This window comes from Clupea harengus, chromosome 7 (assembly GCF_900700415.2).
Source record: "Clupea harengus chromosome 7, Ch_v2.0.2, whole genome shotgun sequence".
In the NCBI taxonomy this organism is placed as follows: Eukaryota; Metazoa; Chordata; class Actinopteri; order Clupeiformes; family Clupeidae; genus Clupea; species Clupea harengus.
In genome coordinates this window covers 29,029,491-29,052,063 of record NC_045158.1, presented here as the reverse complement: position 1 = coordinate 29,052,063, position 22,573 = coordinate 29,029,491, and the positions used below count along the sequence as shown (strand labels likewise).

At 44.3% G+C, this 22,573-nt stretch overlaps 2 protein-coding genes across 3 annotated transcripts in view; one reads left to right on the top strand and one right to left on the bottom strand.

The window, feature by feature from the left end:
• mfsd14bb (major facilitator superfamily domain containing 14Bb) overlaps nt 1–11,344 on the top strand; it is a 19,206-nt gene extending 7,862 nt beyond the window's left edge. The window contains exons 5-12 of the mRNA XM_031571083.2: nt 491–605; nt 926–1,144; nt 3,909–4,022; nt 4,298–4,369; nt 5,049–5,161; nt 5,408–5,505; nt 5,735–5,883; nt 7,285–11,344. Coding sequence (XP_031426943.1) covers nt 491–605; nt 926–1,144; nt 3,909–4,022; nt 4,298–4,369; nt 5,049–5,161; nt 5,408–5,505; nt 5,735–5,883; nt 7,285–7,497 — 1,093 coding nt within the window. The 3' untranslated portion in view covers nt 7,498–11,344. The remainder of the gene's footprint in view (nt 1–490; nt 606–925; nt 1,145–3,908; nt 4,023–4,297; nt 4,370–5,048; nt 5,162–5,407; nt 5,506–5,734; nt 5,884–7,284) is intronic.
• Nucleotides 11,345–11,487: 143 nt separating this feature from the next.
• lrrc2 (leucine rich repeat containing 2) lies at nt 11,488–20,595 on the bottom strand. Of its 2 annotated transcripts, XM_031571084.2 has the most exons (11): nt 20,482–20,594; nt 19,075–19,173; nt 18,738–18,885; nt 16,801–16,946; nt 15,165–15,229; nt 14,637–14,793; nt 14,361–14,497; nt 13,896–14,041; nt 13,505–13,657; nt 12,464–12,609; nt 11,488–12,165 (listed from the first exon to the last, which is right to left on the bottom strand). In XM_031571084.2, the coding sequence occupies exons 2-11, from the start codon at nt 19,160–19,162 to the stop codon at nt 12,116–12,118; spliced, it is 1,236 nt and encodes a 411-aa protein (XP_031426944.1). In that variant the 5' UTR covers nt 19,163–19,173; nt 20,482–20,594; the 3' UTR covers nt 11,488–12,115. The 2 variants fall into 2 exon arrangements, with proteins under 2 accessions (XP_031426944.1, XP_031426945.1); XM_031571085.1 differs by lacking the exon at nt 19,075–19,173 and having other exon boundaries at nt 20,482–20,595.
• Between the last annotated feature and the right edge of the window lie 1,978 nt (nt 20,596–22,573).

Sequence of the window (22,573 nt, the reverse complement as noted above, 5' to 3'; positions counted from 1 at the left end):
ACCTGTGCAGGTGGTATTTTATCTAATCATGTCTTTGTGTTCCTGTGCAGGTGGTATTTTATCTAATCATGTCTTTGTGCACCTGTGCAGGTGGTACTTTATCTAATTATGTCTTTGTGTTCCTGTGCAGGTGGTATTTTATCTAATCATGTCTTTGTGTTCCTGTGCAGGTGGTACTTTATCTAATCATGTCTTTGTGTTCCTGTGCAGGTGGTATTTTATCTAATCATGTCTTTGTGTTCCTGTGCAGGTGGTACTTTATCTAATCATGTCTTTGTGCACCTGTGCAGGTGGTACTTTATCTAATCATGTCTTTGTGCACCTGTGCAGGTGGTATTTTATCTAATCATGTCTTTGTGCACCTGTGCAGGTGGTACTTTATCTAATTATGTCTTTGTGTTCCTGCGCAGGTGGTATTTTATCTAATTATGTCTTTGTGCACCTGTGCAGGTGGTACTTTATCTAATCATGTCTTTGTGTTCCTGTGCAGGTGGTACTTTGCACTGATCTCTCTATCAGGACTGTTCTCGGTCACCTTCTCTGTGATCTTTGCGTACGTGGCGGACATCACCGAGGAGCACGAGAGGAGCACAGCATACGGCCTGGTATTCACGTGCTCTTACTTTCATTAACTTCCTTTACATTTATAATTATTAATAATAATAATAATAATTTATAATATAATTACATTTAAGTGTAGACCAACAGATGAATCATAGATGTCTTAAGCAAAAATGGTTTTCAATTGTGCCGCTTGTTCAGCCATTCTAGTTCTTGATGTAGAGTGGTCTTGTGGAGTAAAGGCGTCCAAACCAGTGCCTGTATATAAAGATTACACTGTAGATTTGATAGACATGCATCTATACACACACACACACACATGCTTGCACAGATGATTCAGTGTGTTTGTGCTTGACCCCCTCAGGTGTCTGCAACCTTTGCAGCAAGTCTGGTGACCAGCCCAGCGATCGGGGCTTACCTGTCGGCCACGTATGGCGACAGCGTGGTGGTTCTCGTGGCGACCATCATCGCGGTGCTGGACATTGGCTTTGTGCTGCTGGTGGTCCCCGAGTCGCTGCCTGAGAAGAGGCGCATCTCCTCCTTCGGCTCCCCCATCTCCTGGGAGCAGGCCGACCCCTTTGCTGTGAGCCACCAGTTTGACCTTATTCACACGCACAAGCACACACACACACACGTACATACACACACACACACACACACGTACACACACACACACACACACACACACACACACGTACATACATACACACACACACACACACACACACACACGTACATACATACACACACACACACACACACACACGTACATACATACACACACACACGTACATACGTACATACACACACACACGTACATACGTACATACACACACACACGTACATACACACACACACGTACACACACACACACACACATACACACACACACACACACACACACACACACACGTACGTACACACACACACACACACACACACACACACACACGCACGTTAACACACGCGTGTCTATACAGACAGACACACACAGACACACACACACACACACACACCAGGACGTCTCGCCCTCTAATTACACACACTGTAGTTCCACTAAATCTCCAGTGTCACACACACTCGACTGATCATTACCCCCAGCTTTGTGTGAAAAACCCGTCTGAAGAAGCATATCTTGTGCATTACATGGTGATTGTAGCCCGTCTCCAGCTGGATGTCACGCACACACACACCAGTCTCACATGGCTCTATGACCTCACACACACACACACACACACACACACACACACTCCAATATCATTGCACCAACAGTCTTTGACAATTTAAAGTCACGTGCTCAGATTTCCCCACGTGGCAGTTTCGTACTCCCTATGTCTTGCACACTCTGATTTCACACTGGTGTGTCGGCGTGTGCTGAATAATCTCTGATTTCACACTGGTGTGTCGGCGTGTGCCGTATAATCTTGCACACTCTGATTTCACACTGGTGGGTCGCTGTGTGCCGTATAATCTCCACAGCTCTTGCTGGAGGTCTTCTGTAATCTGATTAGATGTTATCTAAACTGGGTTACAGTAATCAGTGGAGGGAGCTGCCTAGTCAGAGCCTAGCCAGACCATGGCAGTCGGAACATGGCAGTCGGAACATGGCAGTCGGAACATGGCAGTCAGAGACCATGGCAGTCAGACCATGGCAGTCAGACCATGGCAGTCGGAACATGGCAGTCACACAGTCACACCATGGCAGTTACACCATGGCAGTCGGACCATGGCAGTCAGAGACCATGGCAGTCAGACCATGGCAGTCAGAGACCATGGCAGTCGGAACATGGCAGTCACACAGTCACACCATGGCAGTCAGAACATGGCAGTCAGACCATGGCAGTCAATCTTAAACCTGCAGTGTGTTTAGACCACTGGGGACTGAATGCACTTCCTCACCACTTAATCAATGATCTGGACCCTTTCCTATTCTAGGAAGTTAATTGTTTTCTACTTCCTCTATTATTGTGCACAGACCACTGGGCATCAGCACAACACCTCGTAGAACCCGAACTTGTTTTCATCCAATTTTAGGCGTAGTGTTTTTATCCAAGTTTAGGCGTAGTGTTTTTATCCAAGTTTAGGCGTAGTGTTTTTATCCAAGTTTAGGCGTAGTGTTTTTATCCAAGTTTAGGCGTAGTGTTTTTATCCAAGTTTAGGCGTAGTGTCTTTATCCAAGTTTAGGCGTAGTGTTTTTATCCAAGTTTAGGCGTAGTGTTTTTATCCAAGTTTACGCGTAGTGTTTTTATCCAAGTTTACGCGTAGTGTTTTTATCCAAGTTTAGGCGTAGTGTTTTTATCCAAGTTTAGGCGTAGTGTTTTTATCCAAATTTTGTCGTGGTGTTTTTATCCAAGTTTAGGCGTGGTGTCTTTATCCAAGTTTAGGCGTAGTGTTTTTATCCAAGTTTAGGCGTAGTGTTTTTATCCAAGTTTAGGCGTAGTGTTTTTATCCAAGTTTAGGCGTAGTGTTTTTATTAGTGCTGTCAGTTTAACGCGTTATTAACGGCGTTAACGCAAACCCATTTTAATGCCGTAAATTTTTTTATCGCGAGATTAACGCGAATTTTTTTTATTTTTTTTTTTTTAGATAAACATTCTTTTTGGCCTAGCAAACTGTGTAGTAGGCGAACGTTACGGTTTGAGTGAATGGTGAGCGCGATACGGCGAAATGGATGATAAAAAGCTTCTGAATGAAAAGTTTACTTTTAAAAGTTGTGTTGTGCAAAAGAAGCGAGCTTCACTGTTGTCTGAAAATGTCAACAGGCTGCCGGCTGAAAGCAAAGAAGTAGTAGGCTTACCTTTTATTGGTAACCTAACTGTTACGGTTCAATGTTTCTGAAATAAGAGGCCTGACTGCTATGTTCCCAGCAAACTTGAAAAAAAGAAAATATTAAGCCATGGTTTAACTGCACTATAGGCTGAGTCCTTGTTTACCTGAAATGTGCACTTCATAATTTAATTTTGTACCGCCCTGTTTGGCAATATTGGTTTTCAATAAAATAAAACATTTGCATAAAGCAAGCCAATCAACTTTTCCATGTTGATAAGGGCATTCAAATAAAAATAAAATGATGGAAAAAATAAATAAACGAAGGGACATTTAGAATAGATAAAAAAAATCGATTAATCGCGACTAATTTTGAGTTAACTATGACATAAATGCGATTAATCGCGATTAAATATTTTAATCGTTTGACAGCACTAGTTTTTATCCAAGTTTAGGCGTAGTGTTTTTATCCAAGTTTCTGACGTCTCTGACTCTCTCAGTTGTCAAGGGTGTGCACTGCTCTAAAGTAAGTGATATGATGCATGCGTCACGTATCTCTGTTTGTGTTGTTCCCTTTGCAGTCCCTCCGGAAGGTGGGGAAGGACACCACTGTGTTGCTCATCTGTGTGACGGTGTTCCTGTCCTACCTGCCCGAGGCTGGCCAGTACTCCAGCTTCTTCCTCTACCTGAGACAGGTGATTACCGCCACACCACACCCTAACCCTAACCCTGAGACAGGTGACTACCGCCACACCCTAACCCTAACCTTGAGACAGGTGACTACCGCCACACCACACACACCCTTTCAGCCTTGTAGACACCTGCTGATTCTGAGGTCATGTTCTGCGGGTGTAAATATTGTGCGTTGCCAGGGGAGATGTACACACTGAAACACTTGAGCTCAGGGGAAGCTGACTGGATCTGACTGTGTGTGTGTGTGTGTGTGTGTCTCTTATTGTCGTTTCTACAGGTCATTGACTTTGACTCAGCCACCATAGCTGGTTTCATAGCCATGGTGGGGATCCTGTCCATCATAGCTCAGGTACAGTCTGGCTTTGGTCTGTTCCTCTAATCTCTCTAAGTGGATTTTCTCAAAAACGGATCAAATAATTCTGCTCTGTCCTTTTTGAATGCATTCCAAATATTTGAACAGCTTTTCAAGTAGTCACAGCTCTAGACATCAGAAGTAGACTTCAGACTTATCTCCATCAGATATTCAGTCAGATAACTTTTAAGTGTCGCACGGCTGACTAATCGCCACAGGCCTACCCCCATGGTGTGGTTCAAGTGAACGCTGCAGTCACCCTTGGGTGCCGAATCCCTCCGGGTGCGAGCGGTGTGACTGCCTCCGGGTGCAGAGTGGTTTGAATCCCTGCGGGGATTCTGTTTAGACTCTGTTTCTCTATTTTTATTTAACGGCTCATTACAGAATCAAGAACAACGCTTTGCCACTGTGCATTTAAGTAATTTAAACAAAGTCATTGTAAGAATAAACACAAGGCATGCACTTTTTAAACACGGTGTGCAAAATGTATCATCTTAAGAAAAAAAAGAAGAAATATTATAATAATAAAAAAAAATAAATTTAGATCACGTTTTTAATCTTGGACGTTGCGGTTAGAAAATCGCGTTCTGTCATATCGCGATTAAATCGCAAATGCAATTAATCGTTCAGTCCTAGTGCCCGACCGCACCCAAGTGAACTTGTGTTTTGTTGGCAGACTGTGTTCCTGAGTGTTCTGATGCGGAACATTGGGAACAAGAACACCGTGCTGTTAGGGCTCTGCTTCCAACTCTTCCAGCTGGCCTGGTACGGCTTCGGCTCAGACAAATGGTAAATACACTCCTGAGAGCGCACACACACACACACACACACACACACACACACACACACACACACACACAGAGAGATTGCTGCACTCTTTGACTAGGCTGACTTGAGCTCAAGAGGGCCTGAGTGGACGCAACATATGTGCATATATTGGTAGTTGTTGCAAAGGTTGCTTTTATCTGTATTCTTTAGGCTGCTTGTGTGTTTTCAGGTGCTCATGTACAGAAATTTGGTTGTTGTTGTTTGTAGGATGATGTGGGCAGCGGGCACAGTGGCTGCCATGTCCAGCATATCCTTCCCAGCGGTCAGCGCCCTCGTCTCAAACTGCACAGACCCTGCTCAACAAGGTGAGTCTCACGGGGCTCGTCCTCCAGCTCTGCGTCCTCGCCTCCTCTTGGTGTCTCCTGAATAGCTGTCCAGTGTCCAATGCTTGGTGTCTCCTGAATAGCTGTCCAGTGTCCAATGCTTGGTGTCTCCTGAATAGCTGTCCAGTGTCCAATGCTTGGTGTCTCCTGAATAGCTGTCCAGTTTTTAATGCGTGCTACCTTTTCTCCTCCCCTCCCCTCTCTCCTCCAGGTGCGGTGCAGGGCATGGTCACAGGTATCCGAGGGCTGTGCAATGGCCTCGGCCCCGCTTTCTTTGGCTTAATCTTCTTCCTGTTTAATGTGGAGCTCAATGAGATCGACCCTACAGGCCAGAGCAGCGTACCCAAAGACCCCAGTGAGGTATGAGGTACACCACTCCTTCTCACCAAGTGTCCTTGAGCAAGACACTGAACCCCTAACTGCTCCTCCTTGAGCAAGACACTGAACCCCTAACCGCTCCTCCTTGAGCAAGACACTGAACCCCTAACCGCTCCTCCTTGAGTAAGACACTGAACCCCTAACCGCTCCTCCTTGAGCAAGACACTGAACCCCTAACGCTCTTCCTGGAGCACCAGACTGAACCCCTAACCCCTCCTCCTTGAGTAAGACACTGAACCCCTAACCGCTCCTCCCTGAGCAAGACTCTAAACGCCTAACCGCTCCTTCTTGAGCAAGACACTGAACCCCTAACGCTCTTCCTGGAGCACCAGACTGAACCCCTAACCCCTCCTCCTTGAGCAAGACACTGAACCCCTAACGCTCTTCCTGGAGCACCAGACTGAACCCCTAACCGCTCCTCCTTGAGTAAGACACTGAACCCCTAACCGCTCCTGATGTCCAAGTGTCCTTGAGCAAGACACTGAACCCCTAACCGCTCCTCCTTGAGCAAGACACTGAACCCCCAACTGCTCCTCCTTGAGCAAGACACTGAACCCCTAACTGCTCCCGATGCGCAGGTTGGCACCTTAGATAGTAGCCTCTGCCATCGGTGTATGAATGGGTCTTTGTCTGAGGCATTAATGTGTAAAGCGCTTTTGAGTGCTCTATGAGTAGAAAAGCTATATAAATTCAGTCCATTTACCAGTTACACCACTCCACCCTTCTCTGTAGTTAGTTCATCAACATCATGGAGTGATTGTGTAATGGATTCCCCTTCTCTGTAGTTAGTTCATCAACATCAAGAAGCTTTTGAAGACCCAACTCTTCAGAGAGCACCTCCCCTCCTAACTGGCACCCTGACTAGCGCTTAACTTGCACTTCAGCAGTTACATTCCTGCACTTCTTTTTCCTTTCTAGGTCGTTTTTCTAATTCTTATGTAAAGTAGTATTTATTGTTACACCATGTTCTTTATTGCTCTTAGCTTGACTGTTCTCTCCATTGTACGTCGCTTTGGACAAAAGCGTCTGCTAAATGACTAAATGACTAAATGTAAATGATTTGTAATGGATTCCCCTTCTCTGTAGTTAATTCATCAACATCATTGAGTGATTTGTAATCATTTACATTTACATTTAGTCATTTAGCAGACGCTTTTATCCAAAGCGACTTACATATGTGCCACTTACAATGTATACACATTTTACATTTACACTGATGGCACACTGCACCTCAGGAGCAATTAGGGGTTCAGTGTCTTGCTCAAGGACGCTTCGACAGGGAATCGAACTAGCAACCTTCTGATTACTAAACGACTTCTCTACCCCCTGTACCACTGTCTCCCATGTAATGGATTCCCCTTCTCCCCCTTTCTCTGCTTCCAGAGGCCCGTGATCCCCGGGCCCCCGTTCCTGTTCGGCGCGTGCTCAGTGGTGCTGGCGCTCCTGGTGGCCGTGTTCATCCCGCAGCAGCCCAGCGTGGTCGTGAAGACGTGCTCCACCTCCGCCTCCGCCTCCGCCACCAGCCTGCAGCTCCACGTCCCCTCCACCCCCAGCGACGACGACATCGAGCCGCTGCTGCAGGACAGCAGCATGTGAACGCTAGCGCCCCCCACTGGAAGAAAACCACACTCCGCTCCACTCCAGCAGCAACAGAGACCCAGGCTTCACGGGGGTTTGCGTCTCGTTGTTCTCTGATTTAGAATTTACTGTTTCAAACTCTGTTGTGAAGCGACTGTTTAGTAGTTACATTTGAATATTATATTATATGGGATTCAAGGGGGTGTTTTTAGATGGAAACAGTTAGGGTGTGTGTGTGTGTGTGGCGGTGGGGGGGGGGGGGGGGGTTCGTTTAAAGCACCTTGTTGTGTGTGTGAATGAGTGATTAACAGCAGCGAGATGAGTAGGTGATGGTGTGTGTTCCCTTTCATCAGAATATGTGCCTTTTTTAATGAAAAATTAATTTTATTTTATTCATTTATTTATGTCCCAATGTGACATTTAGTTAGTTTCCTCTTCCTGTACTGCACTACTTCTGCAATCTGTGTCCAGTCATGGAGATGTTAAAGATGGTTTCAGACACACACACAGCATCCTGTACTGTGTCCAGTCATGGAGATGTTAAAGATGGTTTCAGACACACAGCATCCTCTATTTTCTCACACGCAGCACGTAGGACGTATGACTTTAGGTCAGTCATGACCGTGTCACAGCGATTTGACCATCTGGTTTCTGGTGTGAGTGTAGTCATTGAACACAGAGGCCTGTTTGAGTGCAGGAGCCAGTGTGGAGTGTAGAAATAGAGCACACGCTACTGGTTCTGCTGTGGGTCACACCAGTCTCTCAGTACACACACACACACACACACACACACACACACACACACACTCCAGAGACACACCAGGCCTGCCCATTGCTCAATCTCTCAGCTCTGAACTGCAGCTTTAAATTCACAGGACGTACAATTTAGTGTTCTTTTGTTCGTAGCAAGACCAACACTGCAGTAACAGAAGTGATGCACAAAAATCTGTTTTGAATTATGAAAGTCTGGATAGCGTGTCATTAGATCACTGCGTTCCACTGCAGTCTGGATAGCGTGTCATTGGATCACTGCGTTCCACTGCAGTCTGGATGATAGCGTGTCATTGGATCACTGCGTTCCACTGCTTACTACCGCCACGTAGAGGACGTATGTAAAGTGTAGGAGTTTCAGACCTAAAGAAACAAATGCCAATCCCAATTCTCCCCGTCAGACCATGTGCTAATACATCACGCTCATATTTGACATGGGCATTGATGTACATGCGCTGAAAACTGAGATTATTGTGACATAGCCTAAGGCGATATCAGACAATGGTTTAGGCTCAGATCACTAACGAGGCGTTAGGACGTCCTTTTGAAGTTACTTGTGCCACCTTGGTTTTGCCTCCGTTTTACTTCAAGTTTTTTTTCTTTTTCTTTTCTAAGGGCAAAGGTCAAATGAATGTAATGAGCCACATGCAGTGTAGATATCACAAGACGACATTTTGGTTAGTGGCGGTGAGGGCCCCCCCCCCCCCCCCCCCCCCCCCTTCACTCACTGCTGAGGAAATGCCCAGTAATGCCAGCAGCATTCAGGCCTCTCGTGTAACCCCCTGCCCTGCCCTGCCTCGTAACAGCTACCTCAAGCCTCTTTTTTCTGTTTTAATGCTTTGGCATAAAGGGTCTTTATGAGCGTGGATATTTTTTTTGCGAGTTCAGCGCTCAAGTTAAGGACCGTTTAGAGACAATAAGCAGTGGTACGTCCACGCATGGCACAACTGCAAGTCCTCACAACCCTGGAGTGACGCTTACGGACATGACACACAGACACGGATGTAGAAATAAAACTCCAGCTGTGTTGGTCTTCAGCCTAGTGCTGGTATGTAAAGGACTCTTAAATGGTAGTTTTTAGTTGCATCGGTTAACACAAACCGGCCATAATAAAATGGTAGATTCTGAAGTTTATCTTTTGCTCATCTGAGATGATCTACTTCTTTACGCTTTTAATGAGGATCCCTTGCCCTCCATTATGCAATGCATTATGCAACAAGAAAACAAAAACATAAACATAAACAAACAACGGGGACATCTTTAGTGGTGTTAAATGTTCTAGTTCACTCTTAAGTTACATTTTTGACTACAACGTTTAATGAATGCTTGATAAGCGATCCATAATGTAGTCATTAGCGGTGAGGGAGCAGACGCCTTAGGTGTGAGCATACAGGTAGTGTGGCACCCCTGTTAGCACAGACAGGGTGCCTTAGGTGTGAGCATACAGGTAGTGTGGCGCCCCTGTTAGCTCAGACAGGGGTGTGCTTCTCCTGGCCAATACATTAGGGTCAATCCATAGGCATCCACCACATCATCTCAGAACTGGCTGATAATCTTTTGAAGAATACACTCTGACATGACCCATCCTAAACGTTTGAGCTTCCTACTCCCAGAACCTTTCTGTGTAGAATTTCTTGAGCACTCATTGAAACTACCTTTTAAAGTGAGCATTTGTTTTCCCAGACACGGACATTTTTTTTTTTTTGTAACTTGGGCCACAAATACCACCAGAGATCTGAAATTTGGAAAGCTGATGACAAACTTGATGTCTGAACCGTATTTAAAGGTGTAAAAAGTCAGGAAAATACAAGTGTATAGAATACTACAAGTGTATAGAATACTACAGCTAATGCAGAGATAGTGTGGTGGAAAGATTTGGTTTAAATGACATGGAATGACCCATTAAATATCCCACTGATTGACATAGTCCATTTCAGTGTGATAGTACTGCTTATGAACGCTTTAGATGAAATTGATTAAGACTTTTTAACATCAAACTTCCATATCCCCGGGGTCGTTTCCATGGAGACCTTCATGGTACATTGCTTCAGTTCTATTGTGACTCGCCCCTCGGAGATGAATTATGAGTCACGGGTTCGTCAGGAGCAATATGTCTGTTATGTGTCTGAGCCCTCGGACCACGAATGCCATTGAGCTGGCAGTGGCTGAGGGGCCAGCGTTCTTCACTCAATCCACCGTTGGGTATATCTTTGCCAAAGTCTGGCACGTGTAGCAGGGTTTCCAGGTGGAAACGAGAAGACGTTACGTTATCAGTCCTTTGTTATTACGATAATAAATTGTTTCTCAGTCTCAGCGGTAGCAGATAAAGTACTACGGTATTTATCACAGGTCAGAACCATACATGTCAAATAGTCACATTCCTTTTACATTAGCTTTCCACTGTATGTAAGTCTACATTCAAATACAGATTCAAACAAAGCATATCATATATTTACTCTTTAAATAAAATGATTTTAGATATTGCAATATTGTAAAATGTCACTGCACACAGTCCCTACTGGACCCTTCAGAAATCATGATCGTTTCTAAATAATTGCAAGTCTCTGGAACTTTTCATCGTTCCTCAAAGTGTTTAAAGGTGTATATTAAAAAAAAACAGGATGTCAAACTGGATACAGCTAACTTGAGGTAGCCTGTCATAGCTACCTGTTACTTTTAACCTGTATTTATATAATGGAATGTCTTAATAGTCTGCAATGCAGTATTCTATTGTATTGTGTGTAACTCCTGTAAAGGCATTGGCACACCATTGATGACAGATGTGAAATGGAACACATGTTTTCAAAATGTAGCCAAACAATCTAGAACCTGATTTTTGTTATTTGCAATGTTCTGTAAAATAAGCAGCACTTTGTATATTAGGATATTATTGCCACTATGTCTTTATATTTGCTGTGCAACAATCTTTTCTGTATTAAGTCAATGGTTACTAATTTTAGACCCCTCCTCGGTTCACGAGTGGTCCTTTGCAGTGTACATGACTCTCATTTCTTTAACACAAAATCTAAGCATTTTACAAAATGTGCCTGATATATAAACGACGCAAAATATGTTAATAAAAAATACCAATATATTTTGATTGTCACTGTTATACCTTCTACCCATAAGTATAATAATCATTTGTGTCACAAGAGTTGGGCTGTCTCTTTGGTCGAGAGTTGAGCTGTAAGCACATCTCACATACTGGTGGAGGAAATAACTGGCTACAAATCTTTCTGAGGTCACTGAGTAAACGACATTTAATTTACAGGGAAAAACAGTTTAACATATACAAAATCATCAGTTTCACACACCCACTCTCTCTCAATCATACTCAACTCTATGTATTTCCAGTCACTTACGAACAAAAGCACTATTGCCCAACAACATGTTTGGTCACATCAAAACACACTCTACATTCACAGGTTAAACACAAAAATGATGCCTTAGGGGGAAAAAAACTATGGATAAAACATGTACAGTACATGCCATCTAATGGTCATTTAAGTCAAACCATACAAGAATGAATGCGGTTATCAGGCATGCTGTATCAAAAAGGAATTGGATGTTGCTGAATGTTCAAATGTTAAATACGTGGAACAGAATCACAGCAAATACTCCCGGGTCAAAACAACATCCCTTCTAACCACCTTGAGAAGTACATTCTTCACGTCACAAAACGACAGCCTATTTGATCATGACCGTGGAGAAACAGACCATGGAACGTACAGGAAGCAGGAAGTGCACATTTATCGACCTTTGACCCACACGTAGAAGTTCACACAAACGTAGCTACTTGCAATGTGATTTCTGGAAGTTCTGCCACATTGACCTGAAACGCTGATTGCATCTCGGTCTCCATCACTCACAGAAGGCAACTCAGGGAAACTTTTCTGGTGTATAATGGGGCTGTGTCTGGAAGTAAAAGAGTAACCTTTAGCAAAGAACACCTTCAGCTCTGGAGAGCCTTCATGGTGAGACATTAATTCAATTCAATTCAATTCAATTTTATTTATATAGCGCCAGAACAATACAAATTGTCTCAAGGCGCTTTACAGAGCCCAGAGCCTTAGTGCAAGCACAATGGCAACAGAGGCAAGGAAAAACTCCCCGTTAGTCAGTAAGAAGCCTGAAGAAGAACCACGGCACATAAGGGGGGTGGGCCCATCTGCTTGAGGTCGGCCGCTAATCAGTGACCTCCACAAGAGCTTACCTCTTTCTTTGAGGCTGTCGATGTAGGTGTGCAGGAACTCCCTGTCATCTGAAAGCCTTCGCTCGCCCTCTCGCTCTCCCTCTCCCTCAGCCCCCTCCTGTTCGGGTGTCTCTTGGCCAATGGGGTTTTCATATAATCGAATAAACCTGTATGCATAGTTCAAAAATATATATTCAAGAAAGGTTTTGAGCGTTATGATTCGTATGCCACAATACCTTAGTGAAGATTTTCCCTCATAGGGGAATTAAAGGGTAAGATTCCCCCATGATTCCATGAATTCTGCAGTAGATGTGCACAGAAAATCATTTGATCTCAGCAAATAAACGGTGTATGGCCTGATCAGGCTATGGGCTTAAAACCGAAAAAAGATGGTCAAAATAAATCGATCCTTCTGCAATGCAAGGCAGAAATGCTTTAAGGGGTTGAGTATACTGCTTTAATGAGTTGAGTATACTTCTTTAATGGGTTGATTCTACTGCTTTAATGGGTTGAGTGCTTTAATGGGTTGAGTATACTTCTTTAATGGGTTAAGTGCTTTAATGGGTTGAGTATACTTCTTTAATGGGTTGAGTATACTTCTTTAATGGGTTGAGTGCTTTAATGAGTTGAGTATACTGCTTTAAGGGGTTGAGTATACTGCTTTAATGGGTTGAGTATACTGCTTTAATGGGTTGAGTGCTTTAATGGGTTGAGTATACTTCTTTAATGGGATGAGTGCTTTAATGGGTTGAGTATACTGCTTTAATGGGTTGAGTATACTGCTTTAATGGGTTGAGTATACTGCTTTAATGGGTTGAGTATACTGCTTTAAGGGGTTGAGTGCTTTAATGGGTTGATTATACTGCTTTAAGGGGTTGAGTGCTTTAATGGGTTGAGTATACTGCTTTAATGGGTTGAGTGCTTTAATGGGTTGAGTGCTTTAATGGGTTGAGTATACTGCTTTAATGGGTTGAGTGCTTTAATGGGTTGAGTATACTGCTTTAATGGGTTGAGTGCTTTAATGGGTTGAGTATACTGCTGTAATGGGTTGAGTATACTTACTTTATGGCTGGATCGTTCCCCAGCCTTGCAGGAAGCCTGGTTAAATCATCTCCGGTGACAACTATCATGTTGATGGTTGTTATGTTTGCCAAAGACATGGGCAGGTATGTTAGTTTGTTCTTGTGAATGAACAGTGTGGTCAGCTCCTCAAGCCTTGGAATACACAAGACAAACAGGCATATAGCAGCTGAAGTTATCAAAACAATCTCACATTTCAATTCTTTTTCATACATGGGACTCACCCACCCTAACATGAGACATGTGACCTAACCCACCCTAACATGATCCACGGGACCTAACCCACCCTAACATGATCCATGTGACCTAACCCACCCTAACATGATACACGGGACCTAACCCACCCTAACATGATACACGGGACCTAACCCACCTGTCAATGTCTTGTGGGAGATCTTTCAGGCCGTTGTTACTCATGTCCAGCCACTGTAGGCTTGACATGCGCAGAACACAGATGGGTACGCCAATGAATTTGTTTTCAGCTAAATCCAGGTGCACAAGTTTCTTTAGGTTGCTTAGCTGAAAATGCAAATAAGGTATTTTATGCCAGAGAAACTCGGGTCAGTGCCTCAGCATTAGATGGACATCAGCTGGTCTGATGGTCACACACACACACACACACACACACACACACACACACACACACACACACACTCTGTTATGGTGGGTTACAGAAGGCTGTTATCACATAATATATATCTTATCTTACATTTGTATTTGGCTCACATCATTATTTATATTGGTTAATAAATCATATATTTCAAACTGTGGATTCAGAGTTAAACATGTAAAGAATGAATGTATGGAAACTTTATCAAACAGGTCTGAAATCTCTTACCTCAAATGGCAATTCCATGAGATTGACATTTGAAGTCAGCTCGAGTCTTTCCAGATTCTCACAGTCCCCCAGCTCTGGTGGGATGGTTGATAGTTTATTATAACTTGCGTTCAGTTCTCTCAGCTGTGTCAGTTTACCTGTGAACAAAACAAGAGTACATGTCATCGCCAAGAAACGCGTCTGATTTCAAAGGTTTGGTTACTTGGTCATATGCACTTTCAAGATCACAGAGTGTCTGAATAATAATGAAAGTTGTTAATATTCACACGGGGTTACCTATTTCAGCTGGTAACTCGTCAATACAATTTTTGGGTATGTCCAGAACGCTTAGTTCCTGGAACATTGCAATGAATTCTGGAATCTTTAGAATCCTTGTTGCATTGATGTGCCATTCTCGAAGATAGGTCATCTCAAACAGGGTGGCAGGGACTTCCTGGAGAGTAAACATTTGTGTTTTTATGATTGAAATAAGGTAGGTCAGAAGAGTCAACAAGAACAATACACACACACACACACACACACACACACACACACACACACACGCACAACCATGAACTAAAGTTATAATGCACAAATACAAATTGCCATTGTATACATCACATGTTGTGTGGTTAAACTGTAAACTGTACATCAAATGTTGTGTGGTTAAATTGTATACATCAAATGTTGTGTGTTTAATTGTATACATCAACATGTTGTGTGGTTAAACTGAATGGAAGCTGTTTTAAGGGTTTTACCACATTGATCTATCAAAAACAATCCACGAGAGATTTCAAAAGTCGTTTACATTGCATGAGTATGTACCTTCCATTGGTCTCCAGTCAGCTCAAAAATGAACCTTTTCTCTTCAACATCCAGCCCAGAATCTCCTGAGAATGGAGATATCAAGCACAGAGACTGAGTCAGCGATGTCTGTATTTGATGAGCACTATGACACACACACACACTATGACACACACACACTATGACACACACTATGGCACACACACACACTATGACACACACACACACACTATGACACACACACACTATGACACACACACACTATGGCACACACTATGGCACACACACACACACACACACTATGTCACACACTATGGCACACACACACACACACTATGGCACACACTATGGCACACACTGCACACACTACACACTATGGCACACTATGGCACACACACACACACACACACTATGTCACACACTATGGCACACACACACACACACTATGGCACACACTATGGCACACACTGCACACACTACACACTATGGCACACTATGGCACACTATGGCACACACACACACACACTGCACACACTATGGCACACTATGGCACACTATGGCACACTATGGCACACACTGCATAAGCTCTACATCCACTGTCTGATCCGTTAGCCTGTGGGCTGGGTGCTGTGCAGCATTGAGGGAACAATCCATGAAGAAGAAACTGCAATGCTTTCATGTAGCAACAGGATGTTTCACCCCATCCATCTCTCCATCTCTCTACCTCTCCACCTCTGCATCTCTCTATCTCTTCATCTCTCCACCTCTTCATCTCTCCACCTCTCCATCTCTCTATCTCTCCATCTCTCCACCTCTCCATCTCTCTATCTCTCCATCTCTCCACCTCTCCATCTCTCTATCTCTCCATCTCTCCACCTCTGCATCTCTCTATCTCTTCATCTCTCCACCTCTTCATCTCTCCACCTCTCAATCTCTCTATCTCTTCATCTCTCCACCTCTCCATCTCTCCATCTCTCCATCTCTCCACCTCTGCATCTCTCTATCTCTCCATCTCTCCACCTCTGCATCTCTCCACCTCTGCATCTCTCTATCTCTTCATCTCTCCACCTCTTCATCTCTCCACCTCTCCATCTCTCTATCTCTTCATCTCTCCACCTCTCCACCTCTCCACCCCTCCATCTCTCCACCCCTCCATCTCTCCACCTCTCCATTTCTATCTCTCCACCTCTCCACCCCATCCACCTCTCCATCTCTCTATCTCTCCACCTCTCCATCTCTCCACCTCTCCACCTCTCTATCTCTCCATCTCTCCACCTCTCCACCTCTCCACCCCATCCACCTCTCCACCTCTCCACCCCATCCACCTCTCCATCTCTCCCCGACTGTCTTCGCTCACCTGTGGCTTGCCCCTCAGTGGGCTGGAGGTATGGTTCAATGGTGACCTCTGACCTCTCACCTGTGGCTTGCCCCTCAGTGGGCTGGAGGTATGGTTCAATGGTGACCTCTGACCTCTCACCTGTGTCTTGCCCCTCAGTGGGCGTGAGGTATGGTTCAATGGTGACCTCTGACCTCTCACCTGTGTCTTGCCCCTCAGTGGGCGTGAGGTATGGTTCAATGGTGACCTCTGACCTCTCACCTGTGTCTTGCCCCTCAGTGGGCGTGAGGTATGGTTCAATGGTGACCTCTGACCTCTCACCTGTGTCTTGCCCCTCAGTGGGCGTGAGGTATGGTTCAATGGTGACCTCTCTCAGCGACGTCCTCTCCAGGTAGTGTTGCAGCTCCACCATCTCACTGCTCTTCATCTTCCTGCAGGCTATGCGAAATTGCCACTGCTGGTTCACCCTAGGGGGACATGATACCACCACATATTTACCCTAGGGGACATGTTACCACCACATATTTCATTTTATATAAAACATTTTTATTCAGGAAGGCATTTCTGGCCTTGTGTTAAATCGAATGTTAAAATGTTAAAAAGTTTTCTATTATGCTTATGTTAATTCATTTTATTGTATTATTATAGTTAGTTTTTAATATGTTGGCACTCTGAGATTCTTTTGAATGAAGAGTGCATTACAAATAAAATAAATTATTATTATTATTATTATTATATTTACCCTCGGGCACATGTTACCACCACATACGTATTTACCCAGCGCACACCTCAGATCTAGAACTCTGTCCCTCACCAACAACACACAACAATTAAAACTGTTGAACAATTAGTTGGTCAAGTTTTGTCTGTTCTACGTAGGGGCATACATACATTTTGTAAACTGAAAGAGAAATTGATTTAATACATTTCATTCATGTGCAACGTCAACATAAAAAAAAAAAGAATTTCACTATGTATGCTCTTGCGTTTTTTTTTTATGCCAAAACAAGTTTTCCTGTTGTCCAAGATCGGTGTGTGTCTTCTCACCTCTGAAGTGTGTGTGTCCCACCTCTGAAGTGTGTGTGTCTCACCTCTGAAGTGTGTGTGTCTCACCGCTGAAGTGTGTGTGTGTGTGTCTCACCTCTGAAGTGTGTGTGTGTGTGTGTGTCTCACCTCTGAAGTGTGTGTGTCTCACCTCTGAAGTGTGTCTGTGTGTGTCTCACCTCTGAAGTGTGTGTGTCTCACCGCTGAAGTGTGTGTGTCTCACCTCTGAAGTGTGTGTGTGTGTGTCTCACCTCTGAAGGGTGTGTGTCTCACCTCTGAAGTGTGTGTGTCTCACCTCTGAAGTGTGTGTGTCTCACCTCTCAAGTGTGTGTGTCTCATGTCTGAAGTGTGTGTGTGTTTCACCTCTGAAGTGTGTGTGTCTCACCTCTGAAGTGTGTGTGTCTCACCTCACCTCTGAAGTGTGTGTGTCTCAGCTCTGAAGTGTGTGTGCCTCACCGCTGAAGTGTGTGTGTGTGTGTCTCACCTCTGAAGTGTGTGTGTCTCACCTCTGAAGTGTGTGTGTCTCACCTCTGAAGGGTGTGTGTCTCACCTCTGAAGTGTGTGTGTCTCACCTCTGAAGTGTGTGTGTGTGTCTCACCTCTGAAGTGTGTGTGTGTGTGTCTCACCTCTGAAGTGTGTGTGTGTGTGTCTCACCTCTGAAGTGTGTGTGTCTCACCTCTAGAAGTGTGTGTGTGTGTCTAACCTCTGAAGTGTGTGTGTGTGTGTGTGTGTCTCACCTCTGAAGTGTGTGTGTCTCACCTCTGAAGTGTGTGTGTCTCACCTCACTTCTGAAGTGTGTGTGTCTCACCTCTGAAGTGTGTGTGTCTCACCGCTGAAGTGTGTGTGTGTGTCTCACCTCTGAAGTGTGTGTGTCTCACCTCTGCAGTGTGTGTGTCTCAGCTCTGAAGTGTGTGTGTCTCACCTCTGAAGTGTGTGTGTGTGTCTCACCTCTGAAGTGTGTGTGTGTGTGTCTCACCTCTCAAGTGTGTGTGTGTGTCTCACCTCTGAAGTGTGTGTGTCTCACCTCTGAAGTGTGTGTGTCTCAGCTCTGAAGTGTGTGTGTCTCACCTCTGAAGTGTGTGTGTGTGTCTCACCTCTGAAGTGTGTGTGTCTCACCGCTGAAGTGTGTGTGTCTCACCCCTGAAGTGTGTGTGTGTGTGTGTGTGTGTGAGTGTGTGTGTGTGTGTGTGTGTGTGTGTGTGTGTGTGTCTCACCTCTGCAGTGCACTCTGTGTGAGGCGCTCCTGCTCCCTCCTCTGCCTCACTTTCTGCTTCTTCACACGGGTCTCCCACATGCCTCGGATCAGAGACAGGTCGTACACCGGAGTGTCTCGCCTGATTTCCAACTTCATCGCGTCTTCAGCTGATTAAAAACCACAAAAGTCATTATCAGTCCACACCAAGCAATGTTACTTACTGTTGGGCTGTAAAGCACATAAGACCATAAGTGTGTGTGTGTGTGTGTATAGTATTAGTTTATAGCAACTACTGTATCTACTAGTTTATTTTAGTTTGAAATAGTTTGTTTAAAGAGCAGTAAGGGTAGTGGCACTTTGTCTGGGCTTCTCCGCACGACTCTCCCACATGCTTCGGATCATAGAGGCGCTGCCATGCACTGCAGTGTCCATTCCGAACTTCATTCTTACGTCTCCTGTTCAAAACAAAGTCATCATGGGTCTGCATGGCATTATGTGTCGCAACATTTCATATCGCATGAGCTATATTTTGTTCCAGGTGTTTCAGATTCTGCCATTGTAGAAGATTAATAACAGAAATGAGGTTAAGCTAAGAAGGGTTATGATTGATTAATCATTTCCCCAAAATGGATGCCGCAGATCTAGACTGTCTGAGGAGCTGTGAGCACTACTCAGAGGCAGAAAGGTCACTGTGACCTGTGACCTCATGCAGGATATGTCTTTGGCACGGAGAGCAGTCTGATGCTTGGATGGCCAGTCATCTCCCTGAAAGGATCATCCAACGGTTCTTCAGCACAGGCTGCGTGTAAGTGAGCTCACTGGCGGGGGGACATAACGTCTATCCTGGGTCCCCGAAGTCCAGAGGCATGAGACAACGCCACGGAAGAGCAGACACACCTGTCCCCCTAAGTCCCCTTTCAGCAGACACACCTGTCGCCCTGAGTCCCCTCTGACCTTCTCCTACACCCTCAATGAATATTTCAGATGCTCCAGCTTTCACATATAGTTCATATTGGACATAAATCACTGAATCTTTCGCTACGGTATTTGTAGACCTTCATATGCAACTGTACTAATGTTCAATAATCAGATCCACAGTCCCAATCTGTATGTGTATGTGCTCTTCCTGGTCTTCTCAAAGAGTAGTGGTTGCTAGAAATGAACGGCAGGAAGTAGTCTGTGAAGGCTTGTCCTGTCTTGTGTGTAGCCTACTGTCTCCCTCAATTGGCTAGCAACTTCAGAGGCAATACATTCAATGTCAGACTTTCTTTCAAAGACAAGAGATCTCATAGTCTCCACGAAAGTGACAACATGAACCACCGTGAGAGATGTAAAGGCAGATCTATAGATCTATAGTGTTTCTGCTACTTCCACAAGAAAAACTTGGCTCCCAAAGTCTTTTGCTCATATCTTGTTTACCAACAGATGAGCCATGTCATGAGAGGACACTGAATCATGAAGGCACGTTCTCCACTAAAACCACAATCCGCTTTTACAGATTGAGAAGCTTAAAGTAACATTACAACGCTGACAATTACACTGTCAATAGAGAGAACACAAGCCATGTACGTTTGTGAGTTTGTCTATTCTAATGCACTATTGAAAGCGGGTGGCTGACTGCGTGACTGCGAGTTTTGCTGTACACCAGAAGTCTACTGGCTTCTTGAGTAAACACACATTCTCTTACCTGTATTGTCTACTGGCTTCTTGAGTAAACACACATTCTCTTACCTGGCTTCTTGAGTAAACACACATTCTCTTACCTGTATTGTCTCTGCGGGCTGTCTTTCTTGTTTCTGTCTGCGTGGCTTGTTTACAGAAGCTGTGAACAGCCTGCGTGTCTGTGAGGTGTCTGTATTTAGCCAGCCTGAATGACCCAACGTGCTATTTTTACCCGTGGCGATATGACTCCTCTGGTCATACCCCTGCACTTCACGTGTAAGGCCCCCGTCTTGGGTGCCAACTCATCCCTCATCACCGCCTCCATCGGAATTTTGATATTACGAAATAAACACCAACAAACTGGTTATGTGGGTCTGATTTTATTTGACATGTTGGAGATATCTGCAGTAATCAGTTCATGTCCTAATCAGATAGGTGTGCGTTAGACCCCTCCCCCAGTACCCTAACCCAGAAAAACAGTATGTGTTGACGTCCTTTTTCCAACACCTAATACAGGTCGTAAAATAGGGTCTATTTATCAGTGTACTGAGTGTGGACATGTCTAGGGTAAGCTGTGATACACAAACATCAGGTCATGTCTGCCTACTAGGACACTGAGGAAGGGGGCTGCTTGACTCCACTTCAAAAATGTCTCACATATGCCCTCCATCAGAAGAGGCAGTCTGGTGTAAAGCACCTTGAGAAAACTTCATTGTTTTGGCACCATGTAAATAAAATTGAATTGAATTGAGTTGATTTGCAGTATAAATCCATGTGCTGTAATTGCTGGCTTCTTAAGCCTCAAACCACTGTACCCCAAAACGAGGCTGTTTTCTCCATGTACCCCAAAACAAGGCTGTTTTCTCCAGCTCACCCTGCTTACGGTACTCAGAGCTCAGACAACAACTCTCCTCAAGATCAGATGTTCCAGCGCTGATAGTCTTCTTCTTCTCTCCTCAAGATCAGATGTTCCAGCGCTAATAGTCTTCTTCTGACACCAGAACTCTCCTCAAGATCAGCTGTTCCAGCGCTGATAGTCTTCTTCTCTCCTCAAGATCAGATGTTCCAGCGCTGATAGTCTTCTTCTCTCCTCAAGATCAGATGTTCCAGCGCTGATAGTCTTCTTCCGTCACCAGAAAGCCTGGTAGGTGTAGGTTACCCCCATTACTGTCAAGACGGTTCTTCACCACGAATGTGGTATGGGCCGACAGTGGTACAGTGGTAGAGAAGTCGTTTAGTAATCAGAAGGTTGCTAGTTCGATTCCCTGTCGAAGCGTCCTTGAGCAAGACACTGAACCCCTAATTGCTCCTGATGTGCAGTGTGCCATCAGTGTAAATGTAAAATGTGTGTACATTGTAAGTCGCACATATGTAAGTCGCTTTGGATAAAAGCGTCTGCTGAATGACTAAATGTAAATGTATGTTGCCTGGCCACATAAACAAACCGCCATAGAATCCATCCCAACCTAACACTGGGAATTGTATTTGGTTTTGAAGTGCATTAACGAAATGGATGACATTTCCCAGTAATATCTGTCGATGATACTTTTTGTTGGTGTGCTGTTCTTTGTGTGCTGTCTATACTGAAGCTGCCAATGCATTTACAGGCACAGCCAGACATAGCTGAAATACATGAAACATTTAAAAATAGATCTGAACCTAATGTAAAAATATTTGATGGACATACTATCATATAGCATGTTACAGATAGTCTATTATCTTTAGCACTATAGAGAGAGTGCCTGACAACACAGCTATACAGTCTTAACGCACTATGCATGGAATCTTTATGGACCATATGAAGGATAACCATGGGACCAGTTGCTAGAGTTTAGAAATATAAATGCCTAATTTAAGATGTCCCTTAGACATTAAACATTGTCAAGTTGATGTCCATACTCATATTTTTATAATATTGTTATAATAGCTGGCTTTTATAACATTCTCCCAGTAGATGCAGAGATTCTTCACTATGTAGTTTTGTGCTCCAGGTCAGCAAACCTTGAAAATGTAAGAGCTTTTACAACACAATATAGTCAAATATGTTGCCAAAATACATCATTCAGGAAGCTAGCTGGTCTTCGTCAGTGCCAAGGGGTGCTGTGGTTGGTGTTTACAAGGCAAGGCAGTTAGCCGTGAGGCAGTTAACTGAGGCAGTTAGCCGTGAGACAGTTAGCCGTGAGGCCGTTAGCC

Coding starts and splice junctions, on each gene's coding strand:
- lrrc2 (XM_031571084.2), bottom strand. CDS start 19,162: ATGAAGTTCGGAATGGACACTGCAGTGCATGGCAGCGCCTCTATGATC. Junction 16,947..18,737: donor ACACAGAGTGCACTGCAGAG/GTGAGACACACA, acceptor ATGTCCCCCTAG/GGTGAACCAGCAGTGGCAAT. Junction 12,166..12,463: donor CGACAGCCTCAAAGAAAGAG/GTAAGCTCTTGT, acceptor TTTTACTTCCAG/ACACAGCCCCATTATACACC.